The sequence below is a fragment of the Gigantopelta aegis genome, chromosome 8, assembly GCF_016097555.1.
Source record: "Gigantopelta aegis isolate Gae_Host chromosome 8, Gae_host_genome, whole genome shotgun sequence".
Classification (NCBI taxonomy): domain Eukaryota; kingdom Metazoa; phylum Mollusca; class Gastropoda; order Neomphalida; family Peltospiridae; genus Gigantopelta; species Gigantopelta aegis.
In genome coordinates, this window is record NC_054706.1 from 39,871,019 (window position 1) to 39,888,884 (window position 17,866).

At 36.7% G+C, this 17,866-nt stretch overlaps 1 protein-coding gene across 1 annotated transcript in view; it reads right to left on the reverse strand.

Annotated features, from left to right (window-relative positions):
• LOC121379077 (dual 3',5'-cyclic-AMP and -GMP phosphodiesterase 11-like) overlaps positions 1-17,866 on the reverse strand; it is a 159,467-nt gene that overhangs the window by 39,340 nt on the left and 102,261 nt on the right. Inside the window, exons 2-5 of the mRNA XM_041507541.1 lie at positions 11,453-11,614; positions 7,862-7,951; positions 2,465-2,602; positions 1,208-1,228 (exon numbers count right to left, since the gene is read on the reverse strand). Of these exons, the coding sequence (XP_041363475.1) occupies positions 1,208-1,228; positions 2,465-2,602; positions 7,862-7,951; positions 11,453-11,614 (411 nt within the window). The remainder of the gene's footprint in view (positions 1-1,207; positions 1,229-2,464; positions 2,603-7,861; positions 7,952-11,452; positions 11,615-17,866) is intronic.

Sequence of the window (17,866 nt, forward strand, 5' to 3'; positions counted from 1 at the left end):
AAAGTATGATTTCAGTTATCACAAATGGATAATCTAAACAATAAAATCTAAGTAAAGTATGATTTCAGTTATCACAAATGGATAATCTAAACAATAAAATCTAAGTAAAGTATGATTTCAGTTATCACAAATGGATAATCTAAACAATAAAATCTAAGTAAAGTATGATTTCAGTTATCACAAATGGATAATCTAAACAATAAAATCTAAGTAAAGTATGATTTCAGTTATCACAAATGGATAATCTAAACAATAAAATCTAAGTAAAGTATGATTTCAGTTATCACAAATGGCTCTAATAGTACAAAATATGTTTTAGTGTTTAAAAACTAGGGTCTGTCAATTAAACAAAATTCAAAATGACCTTATACTAGAGGAAAGACTATATCACTTGGTGAAATTCACATCAGATACGAAAGTCCTCCTTGTAAAGTGTCATGAGTTAATTAAATGTTAAGAGAAAAACCGTAAACATATTCCAAATGTCTTTTATCTTGCATGAAACTTAAGATGCACAGTTGAAAGATTCAATTGGTGAAAGAAGGTAACTGGGTGAATACTCACACCAAATATTAAAGGCATTAAATAAACAGTTCAATAACTGAAACAAATTAGGGAATCTACAACTAGACAATAACCAAAATTTAATGTCTTCAACCATTTTAAAAATATTTTTTAAAACACCCTATAAATTCATCACAAAATATAACCAGCATGTAGCAAAACCTGTCTGAAAACATATATATATATATATATATATATATATATATATATATATGTACGGCCAAGAAACCATGTTCAATTGTGAGTACATATGACACTTAACCAATGTTTATCCTGAATTTAAGCCATGATTAGCAGCAGTCAGATGGCCAAACACCCAGTAAAAACATGTGCTGCATGCAATCCCAAAATAAAATAAACTGCCTTGAATGCTACTAAAAAACCCACAAAACAAATCTTGAATAAAAAAGTTGAAATTGATGAAAATAAATGTTAACTATGATGTTTTGTCTCAAACAGAATAGAATACAAATATATACGTATCATGCACAGAAAAGTTTAAAATATTGCAATTATTTATTCACATAAGAAGTCTAATGAGAAATAAAATGTAAAACCAAAGAGTGCATCGACAGAATAACAACTGTACACATCTGACTGTGAGGTGGAGGAAACGTCTACAGTGATAGGTTATAATACTCACTTGGTCACTGCCACAACACATCTGACAAATTAGTCACAGAAAAACAGTCAAACATATACACACAATCATTTCACTTTGCATAGCAGGAGAAAAAACTAAACATTCCAATAATGTGCCAAATACATGTACTTTAATGACTTGCATCAGAATTAAATCTAGGAAAAAAATCACCCTGTCATTAATTATACAATACCAAAATGGTTTGTTACATTTATTAATGTACACAGAAAAATAACAAGGTAACTTCTTCATAAAGGAATTTGTTTAAAATATTTAACATACTTAATGTATGATAAACAAAGATGTCACCACTATTTGTAAAAACATGGAGGAGAAACCCTTGGAAAATGGATGGACTAATGGTCAGATGAATGAATGTATGAATAGCTTGACTGAAGACATACACATACTTTATTGTGAATAGGCATGTACCTACATATTTTACTAATTTGCAAGGCCATCTACCAATGGACACACATGACATCCACATGACAAATAAACAAATGGAACAACAAAAGGATGTCATCAACAGATAATGGAAAGAAGAAAAAAAAGAAAAGAAATGTAAATGATGCATTTGACAAATGGCTGAGAAAGAATGTCCAATTGTTTGTCCCATGAAAGCCCCCAGCACACTGCTTTACAACAGCCATACCATGCCAATCACACTTCTATTAAAAGTGTCAATACAGGTCCAGTCTTCTCATCTCTCAGTTGTCTTTTCACCCAGCAATGGCTGCCCTTTAGGTCTGTGATGTCTAATTATTGTAATTAAGGTAGGAACCAACTTTTGTGATACACGTTCCTAACACAACTCCTGAAATTGCCCACGGCAATTGGCAATGTCATGGAGTTTTTAATTCTACAAAGCACTTTTTTGCCATGTACATTTTAAAGGGGTTGTAACAATGTAGCATAATAAATAGCAATATAAAGCCTAGTTGTGAACAAATTATGATGATAGTATCCCATTGTAACCAGCCAATCAAATTTGAATAATCCGATCACTTGGTTTGTTTTACAAGTTTCAAAGAAAGCTCTACTTACACACAGGTAGTTAGACCTATGTGGTATGGAGATTAAAGTATACAGTAGAGGAACCAGGCACCATTTGGGAAGTGACCACAAAATGTACAAATGGTACACATTGTTAGCATCGCATCTATCGCTAATGATAATGGCAACCAACGTGAAAACCAGGCAACATGTGGTAAAGGGAAATAACTCTGTTTGAAGGTGCTGGAGAGGAGTACTCACCTTGGTGAGCTCGTCGACGAGCAGCACCTGACAGCGCTCACACTGGAGGAGAGACTGGGTGTGCATCATGATCTTGTAGATCAAGTTGGCCAGGTTGTTCTGCTCTTCAAATATTATCCGAGCCAAATCCAACAAAACCTGTTTATAGAAAAGTTCTAATTAAAAAGTATCAGGGAGGCCGCATTATTGTAAGACATTGGTTAGAGTATCTAACTGAAGATTATCAGGGAGGTTGTGTGCATGTAAGACACTGGTTAGAGTGAGTATCTAATTGAAGATTATCAGGGAGGCCGCGTGCATGTAAGACATTGGTTAGTGTATCTAATTGTAGATTATCAGGGAGGCCGCGTGCATGTAAGACATTGGTGAGAGTGTCTAATTGAAGGTTATCAGGGAGGCCGCGTGCATGTAAGACATTGGTTAGAGTGTCTAATTGAAAATTATCAGGGAGGCCACGTGCATGTAAGACATTGGTTAGTGTATCTAACTGAAGGTTATCAGGGAGGCCACGTGCATGTAAGACATTGGTGAGAGTGTCTAATTGAAGATTATCAGGGAGGCCACGTGCATGTAAGTCATTGGTTAGTGTGAGTGTGTAATTGAAGGTTATCAGGGAGGCCGGGTGCATGTAAGTCATTGGTTAGTGTGTCTAATTGAAGGTTATCAGGAAGGCCACGTGCACGTAAGTCATTGGTTAGAGTGTCTAATTGAAGGTTATCAGGGAGGCCACGTGCATGTAAGTCATTGGTTAGTGTGTCTAATTGAAGGTTATCAGGGAGGCCACGTGCATGTAAGTCATTGGTTAGTGTATCTAATTGAAGGTTATCAGGGAGGCCACGTGCATGTAAGACATTGGTTAAGTGAGTATATAGCTGAAGATTATCAGTTTATTATGTATTCATTCCGTCTTTCTGAGATAAAAAATAATAATAATAAATTGAAAATAACTATTTATTATATTTAAAAAAAATTCTGCTATTCTTATGGAATAACTGGTGGGATTTAGCTCAAGACCGAGACACCTCAATTTTTCTTGTCCCAATCATTGCCCCATGACTATAATAGTGGTGGGATTTAGCTCAAGACCGAGACACCTCAATTTTTCTTGTCCCAATCATTGCCCCATGACTATAATAGTTTCTGGCACAAAACATGAGTTTCAAGAAAATCAATTCTTGGAGTGAGCTTTAGCAAGCTCCAAGGATTGATTTTCTTGAGACGAGTGTCAAGAAAACCATCTACAAAAGGACTTGTGCCAGAAATATTTTCTAGTTCAATGATTCTTATAATTTTAGTATAATTCTTATCAAATTCATTGCACTTTTTATTTGTACCACGACGTCACTACTTCTCTCAACTGATATATTTTACGTTACTAAAAGGAATGCATGCAGCGTTACGTTACATGACGTCAGGTACTATCTTTGCCTAGAGAATGATGTATATGTAATCAACAGGTAGTAACGGCAGTCTACCTCCTAAATGATGAGACCAGTTTAACCTATGAAAAGGGCACATTACTATCTAGGAGACATGTGCTACATGCTTTTTCTAGCACAGCTTTCTGACACCTTTCTACTGGACGATTGAACTAGATAGTATATCAAAGTCTGTGGTATGTGCTTTCCTGTTTGTAGGATGATGCATATAAAACATTTCTTGCTCATACAGGAAAATGTAGCAAGTTTCCTCTGAAAACTACCACATATCAGAATTGCAAAATATTTGACAACCAATGATCAGTGATTAAATAATCAATGTGCTCTAGTGGTATCATTAAACAGAACAAATATATTTAACTTTTAACATACGGGTATATGATCGTGGCCATACATTTAGCCTTTAAAAACACCTCATGGTTGATCCAATCACAATGAGAAGAGCTCAAACCTATATGGTAAAAACACTTCAACTGCATGTTCTAACATCTTCTCAGTAACAAAATCAAAGCTTACCAGGAGTCAAAATTGGCCAGTGGTGTTCTGAATGGCTGATCAAGATAATGACAATGTCAACTCATTACATGCCTTTTTTTTGTATTAACATGTTGTTGTATCACATTCTGACACCATGCTGTTCGGGATCTATTGAAGGAAACTGAATTGATCATCTGGAATGGATGGAGAGATCCAAGTGATGTAACCAATCTCAACAAACTATGTCAGCAAAATATTTGACGGTAATGCCGTTTATTGTCAGCTTGACGACCAACATGTATGTGTATTTGAGGTCAGGTCAGGTCAGGTCAGGTCAGGTCATAGGGCAGAAAAATATCCGCCCGGTCCCCCCTTCCCCTAACCCTAACCTTAACTCCAACCCTAACCCCAACCCTAGACCTAACCCCAGCCATAACCCCAACCCTAACCCTAACCCTCAACCCTAACCCTCAACCCTAACTAAAAATAATAATGGAGGGGACCGGGCAGATATTATACCACCCTTTTTATTGACAGCCAAGAGGACTCAGTTTAAACAGTGGCCCTAAGCCTTGTTTGTTTGTTTGTTTTGGTCAATGACACCACTAGAGCACATTGATTGATTAATTAATCATCGGCTATTGGATGTCAAACATTTGGTAATTCTGACTCGTAGTCATCAGAGGAAACCTGCAACATCTTCCCATTAGCAGCATGGGATCTTTTATATGCAACACTTTCCCACAGACAGCATAGTACATACCACAGCTGTTGACCAGTTGTTGTGTATTAGTTAGAATGGATGTACTGAGGTGGTTCGATCCTGGCCCTAAGCATGCGACATCAGAGTTTAAGTTGGAGTCATTTCTCTCTCTAATCTGGTGTATGAAAATGAAATTTTATATAATACTGAATTATTAAATAATCTATCAATATTTGCTCATTTAATCCATTATATTAGTTCACAATTACACTTACTATGAAGTATCAACCTCTCTGCTTCTTATATCCAGTGCATCAATAACTAATAAATCTTATTACCTACAGACTGAATGTTATAATGAGGGATTAATTTCAATAGATGTATTGCATCTTGTGACACTCGTTCAATGATATTTTGCTTTATTACCCCAGCTGATATTTTTTGCAGACCTTCGAGGTAGATATTTTCCATATTAAACAAGAGTATTGGTCCGTACAAAATTAAGGACCGCCTGGTAATCATAATCCTCCTCTGGCGAACAGTCGGCCAAAGTGGGAATTTCTCTGACCAAACCACACACTGATTTGGGGGGAAATTCCTTGTCTGAAGAAGACACCTTCTCAAACGACCCCATCGGAAATGAAATTGCATGGGTAGGACGTTGCGGAATGCCCGAATCCGCAAACTGTTCCATCTCAGGTCTCGCTGGAATCCCCAGTGGTGGAGGGACTGACGGTACAGTCACCAAAGGTGATGCCTGAGTAATCAACCCCAACTGAGGTGATTCTCCTAACCAGGCCATAAAACTTTAAAAAAGAGAAACATGGTCCCTCCGTGTCCGCCCCTGAGGGATAACGCCTGGCACCTCTACCCCGATTGGACAGGTCGGGATTGACCATAGGTGTAGTCACAGGCGCACCCAAAAAAGCCACAGTCTCCCGGATCCCTGCCAAAGGAGACAATGGAACTGGTGGCGTTGGTTGAACCAGGCTGTGCGAAAATTTGTACATGTATGAATCTTGCACCAAGTTCTGAACCCAGTGGACCATGTGAGGATTAGTCAACACAGGTGATGCAACCCCACTAGAGTGACCCAAATACTGATGGCGCTGCTCTGGCGCCCCAGCTACTGAAGTGACACCAACTGGCGTTACACCTGATACAATGCTGAATGGCTCCACGACCGAATCAGCACTGTGCGGCTTCGCGATAACGCTAAGTGGTGTGATCATTGAAGTAGGGCCGAGAGACACGTTGGTCAAAAGAACACCTTCAGGCACCATGACGAACCCACCACCTGAAGTCTGATATGAAGAATGGTGTCACGAAGCAGATGTCATTCTTGAGCTAATCGAACCCTCCACAGAGGGACCAATAACCTGGCATCCATCAATGCGATGGCAGTCAGAGCTGAGAGCCACAGCTGTTCCCAACATGACCGCACTCCCCACGACTGACGCCCCCGTTACCAATGTAACTGGCGCCACCTCCACCGACGGAGGCAGGTCCATGTCCCCAGGCGGAGTGGACCCCAACCTGGAAGACACCTTCTCTACTTCAGCCGATCAGCTGAAGCAGGAAGCAACAGTGTCCCCCAACACCAGTCGGCGCTGCGGGTTTACTAGCATCGCCATGACCTTGGCAGATAGATGAGGAGGTGCCCTTGTGCCTACCACTCGTCCGAGAGCTCTTCAAACTGGGCACCGACTGGCTGGCCCACAGCAAATCGGAATGGACCATGACCCTGAAGGTCACCTCTGCATTACGCCCGTCCCTTTTTCGTTGTACTATCCTCTTATGCTCCATATCGCGAGAGAGTTTCTTGACATTCCCCCCACGTGGATGTAGTGTGACATAGATGTCACACTACCATTCACACGAGCAAGAGCGGCAGGCCAGACACAGCAAATGCTTATAGAACTGTGGAAGTCATTTGAGACACCCACCCGCACCACACACATCTAACTGCTTCGAGCCAGAAGAAGCTGTATCTGACATCTTATGAAAGATTAAGAGAACTTAAGAGAAAATAAAACAAATATAATTTAATACACAAATTTACAAATGTTTTCAAGAGCTAGTACGAACACGACCGCAATGTAGGACTGCAGAATCAAAAACGAGGATATACGGTCTGCCCATGTGTGGGTGTATGTTATACATCTGGCAAGGGGAGATAATTCTGCAGTGTAGGTTATGATTCAGGGTCGTATAGCATTGTTGTTGTGCTAGTATGGTAAGTTGAATAAGACTATGAATATGTTATGGGTATAAGTCAGTTCTAATTATGTGAAATGTTTGCAATGGGATGGTTGAACAGTTTGGTTTAGACCAACTACTGATGATACTGTAGCCATTGGAGAAGGTGCTTCTGATTACTGAAGTTATTCCTTATTAGAAAGGGATTTTTTTTTTAGTGATCTAGTAATTGTATGTGACACCTCACCATCCTAAATTGTTCCTACATGTGAGGTTTGATGGTCCTGTATGCAAGATATGGTCCGGCAAGAAAAAGTTCACAGATGGGTGGACGTATGGACGAACAATGCCATACCATAACATGATTCGTCCATACCATAATATGACTCATCATTGATGGGCATATAAAAACACTGAATGAATCCTCTATTAATCCTACAAAAGCAAATATGAAGTTATTTTGCTTTTTCAGTTAATTAAGAGGTCAGGTGTACTTGGCACAGACAAACTATTTTGCCCAGTAACCTATCCCTCAAGTAATAAATTCATGATAAGCAAAAACCTAGGTCTGTTATGCACCTCATTCCTTCGATTCTCCATTTGTGATTTTTCATACAATTGAGCATTCTTCAATCCGATTCCACAAAATGCAAGATATGAAACAAAAACCTGAAAATTAAAATAATAAAAACCTGTAAAATGTTGTACATGAATAAAGGTTAATTTTATGTTTTAAATCCATAGCAACACCATATAATTTCAATAACTTTTAAAGCCTGTTCGAATTCACAAATTTTCAACAAAATAACATTAGCCAAGAGGCGTTTGGGGCCTGAACTGCTCACCTAAAATAAACTAACCATAGTGAACCATAGCAACAATGATTTACAACAGATTTTGTGACAGCTAATTTGACATTGACATAGGAAGTTAACAAATGAAGGTGTGCATACTTATGTATTTAACCCAAACCAATATCATTCACTTTTATCATAGCATATGCCTTGAAATTTTGTGAATTCTAATTTCACCTGTGACATAATTAGGGAATAAATGAAGATGTAAACTGGTGATGGTCAGAGTCATCAGAGGATCAATTTATACCAACTTTAGTGGAAATCTACATGGTGGAACTTGAGATCAAGTTAAAAATCTCTTAGCCAATCACAGGCAAAGGAAGGAAATGTTTTATTTAACAACACACTCAACACATTTTATTTACGGTTATATAGCGTCAGACATATGGTTAATGACCACACAGATGTTGAGGGAGGAAACCCGCTGTTGCCACTTCATGGGCTACTCTTTTCGATTAGCAGCAAGGCATCTTTTATATGCACCATTCCATAGACAGGATAGCACATACCACAGCCTTTCAGGGTTCCAGCTGCCGTTCGCCATTGTCGCCAATTGGTGAATTATCACAAATTTGGCTATAATCTGGTCAATCAGGCGATACAAAATAGCGATTTTGTTTTTTTCAACCAATGTTTCCCGAAATTCGGATTATCTTATTTTCCTAATATATATATATATATATATATTTAATGTCGCCGCCATTCCAAAGAAAATATACGCGCTAAACCCTTGCCCTTAATAAAATAAAATGTGGATGTAGTGAATCAACCAATCAAATCGTTAACAATTCCTCACGAATAAAATCTACATACAGGGCTCTGTTTGATCGAGTACTTCATTCGTATGAATATATTTATTTCAGTTTGCGTAAGCTCGGTATAACCTATTAAAACGCCAGATATGCGGGTCCACAATTTTTTATTTAAGTTTCACACCGAATTATATTCTTATGTTTTATCTACCAAGATAATTTGCATTTTGTATCATTGTTTAGGTTTAATTTTAAAACATTGTTCTAGTAAATCAAACGCTCGTTCAAATGCGATCTTTAATCACAGTTATCACGTGGTGACGCTAAGCGTTGAGGGACCGCCAGTGATTACAACACAATGCCACGACCAACCAAGTACAAACGGGATCGCGATTTGAAATCTCAGGTACAAATAACAGATATGCTTCTACCCGTTCGGGAAGTCCACATGGCTGACACCGACATCAATGAATCAACTGAAACTTGCGCCGCCACTACTGAGGATGAAACTAAAGATAATTATGGCGGCATGTACCTGGTTGACATTTTGACCACCGATAGTGATACTATTGGCGATTGGCTCTTTTGGCTATAAAATTTATATCGTGGCTATAAAAGTAAACATTTGGCTACAACTTTGGCTATTAATGAAAATTTTCCAGCTGGAACCCTGGCCTTTGATGTGCCAGTCATGGTACACTGGCTGGAACGAGAAATAGTGCAATGGGCCCACTGACGGGGATCGATCCCAAACCGACCTTGCATCAAGTGAGCACTTTACCACTGGGCTACGCCTCATCCCTCCAATCATAGGCCATATTAGATTTCGAAAAAGAACAACACTTGGTCAAGGCCATAAGAGAATTGTTTGGACCGAGTTTGGTTTAAATCTACATGGTGACCCCAAAAATAACAACACTTGCATGGTCATAAGAGGATCATTTGGACCACATTTGTTTCAAATCTGCCTGGTGGAACTTTAGAAAAAGCAAAAAATGTCTCAGCCAATCAGAGGCCAAAATGGCCATCTTGGATTTTGAATTGGTCAAAAACAAATAACATTTGGTCAGAGCCATGAGAGGATCATCTGGACCATGTTTGGTTGAAATCTGCCTGGTGTAACTTGAGAAGAAGTCACCAAATTAGAGGCCAGGGTGGCCATCTTGGAAGTTGAACCAGCCCGAAAAATAACAACCTTTGATCAGGGCCATAAGAGGATCCTGTGTGGTGAAATTTGAGAAGTTAGAAATGTCTCAGTCAATCAGAACTTGGCCAGAAAAATAACAGCACTTGGTCAGAGCAATGAGAGGATCATTTGGACCACATTTGGTTGAAACCTGTCTGGTGGACTGGAGTAGAAGTCTACATTGTCTTAGCAAAGCAAGAGGCCAAGATAGCCATCTTGGTTTTTGAATTGGCTTGAAAAATAACAACACTTGGTCAGGGTTATGAGAGGATCATTTAGTTAAAATCTGCCTGGTGGAACTGGAGAAGAAGTTGAAAACGTCTCACTCAATAACCTGTCAGAGTGGCCATCTTGGTTTTTTAATTGGCTTGAAAAATAACAACACTTAGTCAAGCCATGAGGGAATCATTTGGTTGAAATCTGCCGGGTAGAACTTGAGAAGAAGCAGAACATGTGAAAAGTTCATGTACTTAAGTGCATAAGGGAAATAAATCATAATTTTAAATGCCAAGTTTAAAAATATTACTCAAATACAAATCAAGAGTTAACTTTAATAACAACTGACTTAGTAAAGTTCACTGAAATGTTTAGATCAACAGTTGATTAAAAAAACAATTGTTTTAAAGTTTGACCCAAATATCTAATCAGTATACCAAAACTACGACAAGACAAACCTAAAAGACAAACCTAAAATTTAATCTTTATAATAGTTTGAATGAACTTAATTTATATTCTTTAGTTTCAACAGCTGCATGCTATACCATACACTTTTTCAGCAGCTGTAGAGATTTAATAACCTGCTTGTGAGGTCACAGCACACTCTTTGAGCAGCCGTCTTCAACCCAATCACAACATTTCTACTGGTATTAGCTCATGCTCATTTCCTTTTTAAAGCTTCAGCACGCAACCACAAAAAATGGCAAGCATTAACTGAATTATGTTGTCACTTGCTACTTTACACTTATCTACTGGGTAATATGATGAACCGAAATGTAATCAGCTTCGTGCGACACAATAAGACAATAATGGATATTTCATTAACAAGAGTAGCTAGGTGATTCCAATAGGAAGTTTAAAATTCATTAGTCATCATCAAAAAACCCATGTTTTTCATCTTTTATCTGCAAATATCACAGAACCATGTAAAATTAAACATGTGGAAGTGATACACAATTTGGTTTTCCTGCACACAGATTTAATTTTCCTGTAGCAATTTTATAACCTATTTTGTTGCATCTTAAAGTTAACACCATACATGAAGCCAAACATGATTATAAAGATATGTATTTTTGTATTACAGTTCTGAGTGAAGGAAAACCCTATTAGAATATCTGATATATTACAGTTAAATTAAAAACACTGATCCGATTCTGACCTTTTCATCATGTTCATCAAACGGCTCATCCTTGAAACTATTCTTGTTAATTGCCTGTGCAACTCCGATTACCTCCCCTTCAGAATCCTTAATAGCCATGCTAAGAATACTACGCGTCTTGTATCCCATCTGCACATCAATATCACTGTTAAACCGAGGATCCTGCAAGAAAACAAAATTAATAGCTATAACAGCTTTCTGGGTTTTTTTTACAAATACACACATCATATAAAATAACAAATAAAAAAACTTATGTCATCTTATACAGACCACCAAATTTTAATTAAACAGCTACATCATCTGTTCTTTCAAAACTTTAAATTTCTTTTCTTCCAAATAATTTTTCATAATGAATTGTCTGACACAGAAAATAAAAGTAATCTACTGAAATAAGTCGAGTACATGAACATATTATAATATGTACATGTGTTGGTAGTTATTATTTAGTAGCATTATCTGCATGATTTAAACATTATTGTTTTTACAATTTACTGGTACAATGTAGCTGACCAGCAAACTATCCAAAATAACATGTAGTAGCCCTAATCCACATAAATTAAATACATAGTATATTTTATTTGACAACTGAACATTTACTGTAAAATATTTCACACACTGAGGAATATTCAGTAAATAAAGTTGTGATTGTTATTAATTAACCAGTCAATTAAATAATTTCCCCATACTTGTTGATGATCCTCAACAGAAATATGTACACCAAAACACTTCCTTTGTGTCCACTTACATATCAGTGAGTAAGCATCAGCTCTGCCAACATCTGCTTCACACTCATTGCAGATTGTTTACATTATTTTAAACAGAATTTCTATGGAAGGAGACAACTTTTAAACTGGGGGTAGTGGGGATTTCCATGTGTATTTGTTATTACATCTGAATTGTTAATTTTCAACTATCACTGTGGAAAAAGCATCAATTTTCAAAATGCAAGACCACATGATTGTTTTAGTATTCTTCAAACACCAGATATATTGCATTTGTGGTGTCTGACATTTTCACCATCATATTACGACTGGTGTGAAATGAACAGGCACTGAACCTCACTGTAGCGCCTCCAGTCTTCATAACATGTCATATTACGACTGGTGTGAAATGAACAGGCACTGAACCTCACTGTAGCGCCTCCAGTCTTCATAACATGTCATATTGATCACAACGAGAAACAGTTTGAAAACACTAGACAGCTTATCAAGTCCATCATCTTCTCATATTGGTGATAAAACAAATTACTCGGTGTAGCCCAATGGACATGCTAAAGATGTTCATGTTCTGCAAATGTTTTGATCAGAAAAGACAATTGAAAACTACCTGTACAAATTAAGTAAAAATACTCATTATTTCAAGATGAAGCTGTCTATTTCTTCATTAATAAACTACTGACGGGCACGATGGGGGGGGGGGGGGGGGGAATTAGGAAGGAAGGAAATGTTTTATTTAACGACACACTCAACACATTTTATTTACAGTTATATGGCATCAGACATATGGTTAAGGACCACACAAATACTGAAGGAGGAAACCCACTGTCGCCACTTCATGGACTACTCTTTTTGACTGGCAGCAAGGGATCTTTTATATGCACCATCCCATAGACAGGATAGCACATATCACGGCCTTTGATGTACCAATCATGGTGTACTGGCTGGAGTGAGAAATAGCCCAATGGGCCCACCAATGGGGATCGATCCCAGGGAGAGGGGGTAGGGGACCTGATGCTAACTGCACCTGGGATGCTTATAGTTACTGCTAACACTGAGCTAGTTTGAAGGTCAACTTACAAGTACTAGGTCACTAAATATCTCTGGACTTCGTTTTATTTCCCAATCATACTATATTTATTTTATGTTTCATTCATTCTTTCAAGATAATATTACAAACAATACAATACTAACTACTGATGGTTTCATACAAATACACAAATATTTCTGTTGCTAATTTTTTGCTGGTAAAATGTGTTGGCCAGTTACTCCAAGAGGCAGATGGCATTAATCAGAATTTTTGGTAAAGACAGTTTGACAAGCCTACTTTATGTAAACAAAATGGTGTCGATTCCAAAAATAGCAGTCTTATTGACCCTACTTTAGACAAAATTGCCATTTTTGAGCTAAAATTGGCCAAAATCAGCTAATTATACCTAATGTACCTAATAAGCTTCTTAATCTTTTACAATTACTATTTTGTGGTGAAAGTCTGACCATAGAATAAAAATCTCATCAAAGTGACCAAATTTAGCCAATATTTGGCTATTCTGTTCAGTGGTATGAGACAACACATTTGGTATCTGACTGGTGGTAAACCAATGGCAGAAAAACTGCATTAGCTAAAAACAATTCTAGCCATGATCTGGTGTTTGTCAAATGCTTTCTACAAACGAAAAGAAACATGATTCTTTTTTTTAAATGTGAGGAACATTGCATGACAACAACCTATATAAACCTATTGGCTGTAGTCAAGCCAGCTTCTCAGCTGCAGGACAATATACAAGGGAAATATAAGAATGTCTTTGCTTTGGTGCTTTCCACCTCTTAAACAGACCAGGAACAGCCCTTAATGCCTTTCTGTCAGCCAAATACTAAAATCAGACAAACGTCTGCTGCTATATGCAGGGTTTTATATCTCACTAATTTGTGCACAACAGTATTTGTGTCTGTTCTGAGCACACTGAGGTCTTTTTAGTATAGAAATGTTAATAATAGTACAGAGTTGTACATACATTCAGAAATGCATTTCAAGTTATTTTAATCAATTACAACTTAACATTCCAATGCTTTTGAGGTGAAATGTTTTCTTGTTGGCATGTTTGTACTTGCTTGCTTATTTTAAGCATGATTATTTTGGACACACCCTTTATCGCCTCAGCTTTGGTGCAGTCTAAATCCCTGTGTGTGTGTCAAGCATATGGAATGGCTCTTGCTACTGGAAGAAACAGTTGATAACTATACATATGTGGTTTAACCTCTGGATTCTGTCCAAACATGACTGTCACCAGGGTGGATACAATATTTGGCACCCATGATGACCTGTAAAGGTTTGTGTAATACAATAAGTGTTGGCAAGTATATCTTTAATGCACAGCTTTTGAGGAACTAAATTCATATGAATGGTAGCTACGTCTTTTCATTAAAAATGAACAAAATATGTAGATATTTTTTAGCTTTATGTGAAATTAATGACATTTTCTTTACTACACCAGTCGTAATATGATGGTGAAAATGTCAGACACCACAAATGCAATATATCTGGTGTTTGAAGAATACTAAAACAATCATGTGGTCTTGCATTTTGAAAATTGATGCTAATCATTATATGTTAAAGGCATAAAACTAAATATTACATTTACAAGTGTTGACACATTATGCCCTAAACAATTCAAATATTCCCTAAAACAACTATTATTATTTATTAATACATGTAATTTGAAAGTTATTTAACACAAAATCAGTTATTTTTTCTTCAAGATCAGTGTCTTCTCTATAAAACAGGTGTATTTGGATATGTAGAATGCAATGCGGCACCCAAGTATGTAGTGTCACACGTAGAGGTTGTTGCTCACCAGCTGTACTATCTCAATGTGCTGTCAAAACACCAGGACAGAATGATGTTGATGTTATAGTCATCTGTCTGTATTAATCCTGGTAATCTAAACTTCAGTATGTGGATAGACTTCAGATATTTGCGATATTATTACAATAGAAAACTATAGGTAGCTTGGTACTATTGTTTGTGATACATTGCCAGATTTTGATGATCTGACAGCGTGTGACTACATAACACTTTCTTCATTCTTTGAAAGAAAAAGGTAAAGGAGAGAACACCATGTTTGTTGGTGTCAAGCTTAAGAGTGCTGTTGAAAAAACATACAATTTCATGTCTTGTTTTTGTGAACGAGACCAGGTTAAAATATCTTCCTACCATAATATACAAATCCACTTAACCAGTCAGGCAAATTTCCAACATGCAGCATAATGCAAATTTTAACACATGCAATTATATGGCACATCTAAGTGGACTACAAGAGGACATTCAAACCACGTATCATGGTTACAAAGAGGCTAATAGAGTTTTTCTACAACTTGGGTTGACTGACTATCATGAGATATCAATTTTTTGATACCATGGAACCCAAAGATTGTTCAGATAGAGATGATGATGGTGATGATGATGATAATGATACCAGAACTGATGTTGATTCAAACACTGAACATGATATACTATTAATGACAGTTCTGATAATGCACAACTAAAATCTGTTGTTTTAAAATGTTTTACTGTAACATATACAGTAGGATTTTATTACTGTACATGTAAGTTATTTTTAATAATCTATGTACCGTATATTGGTTAAGATGTAATAACACTGATAGTCATAATATGTCAGACTGTAATTTTTATTTGTATTTGGCTTTATAAATGAGATTTTTACATACTATTTATATTGAGTACAATATAAGTAGTATTCATATGGCAAATAACACACAGTGACCAAATATGGCCAAACATTGATCACATTGATGAGATTGTTATTCTTTGGAGAGATCTAGACCACAAAATAGTATTAAAGAATATTTAGAGGCTTATTAGATACATGTAGAACATGGTAACACCAGACTAACCATACAACAAATCTCTGATTTTGGCCATTTGTGACCAAAAATGGTCAAAATGGCAATTTTGTCTTCAGTGGGGTCAATAAAACTGCTATTTTTGGAATGAGCACCACCTTTTACATAATGTAGCCTCATCAAACATTCTTTACCTAAAATTCTGATTAAAGCCGTATACTTCTTAGACTGAGTGATCTTGGCCTTTTATTTTTGGCTCATAAACATGGAACCACCTTGCTCAATGAAGAACACACATACAGAACTAAGTCTTACCAAAATGCCTGCACTACAAACTGAGTTAATGCACTGGAATTGAAGCACGTGCTATGCCACCGAAGGCAGCGAAAGATGAACAAAGTAACTGTTAAGTGAATATGTCATGCTTCACAAGTCACACAAGAGAAAAACAGAGTTCACAAAAAATATCAAACACTGCAGTTGTCTTTTGCAGTGTAATTAATTTGTCAAAGCATAGCTTAGTGTAATGAAGTAATTATTTGATCTAAAGCACCGTGATCATGGCCTTTTGACATTTCAGTAACAAACCATTCCTGTCTTCAAAGAGATCCTTTATATCTTTTTGGCAAAAAACACCCATCAAATATTATCTAATTTAGTAAGATTTCACTTTACTTGGGGTCATCCTTTGCTCCTGCCATTTCTTTTTATACTGCTTTTTCGAAACCCCTCAGGTTTATTAACAAAGTTAACCTTGGTAAAATTTCCATACTTTGTAAGCATAAAGCACATGTGTGGACAATCGCAAACAAATCTTTGAAGTTCACATTAATTGCAGTGAGAATTCTGTGCCAATCAATGTGAAAGTTATTTAAAATGATCAATTTTTCTGTCATGCTAACATGACAGAGGATCATTGTGGAATGGATTTAATACTTTGGATCACGATTTTTATCAAGGAAGTGATCCGCTTTGACGTCACTAGCCTTATTAAAGACGGTTTGACGAGTTTTAACATTTCTAACCTTCAACATCTGTCAGGATTTCAAAACAGCTCAATTCACTCTTTTTCATTTCATACAAATTGACCATCTGGGTATACATACAAGTTGCAGTAAAACAGAACTATAGGTATTACACATATATCTAATACATTTTTGACATATTTGCAATAAAGCAGAAATAGGTTTTATTCATAGGCATATGGGCTTTCATAGGAATATGCCATGGGCTCCCATCAGTCTGATTTTTGCCCGAATTAAACGTTGATGCTTGAATCTGGAAAACAATTTTTTTCATATTTGCATTACTACTAACCAGCTATATAGGGTTCCAAACGAATCACTACCCATTTTTACAACTAATATTGTGAGTAGAATGATGGAAATACATGGTGAATTTTTTTTAAGCCAGCTCATTTTGCCCAGCAAACACCTCCATTGCTTTTTGCCCAAATGCAAGGACCTCCCCTGTCTCGTAGGCTTATGGTATTACTTCTCATCAATATTTGACATAAAACAGAAACAGGTATTATTTGTCATTGGTTTTTGACACAAGTAATTAGATGGTGAAAATTAACATGAGGGTTTTATGCTCGGTAGAAGAAAAAACCCCACCATAGGGGAAGAAAATTGACAAAATAATGGGTTTTCTAAAATTCATTTGAATGAATTATTCTCAGTGGGAAAAGTGTGAAACAAAAGACACTGAACATTTGAACAAAACCAATTAATTGTGTTGTTTATTGATGGTTAAAGTGTTATTTTAATAGATAGCATACTTTGAAAATGGCGCATAATACAAAATTAATAGGATTTTTTTAACATAACAAATC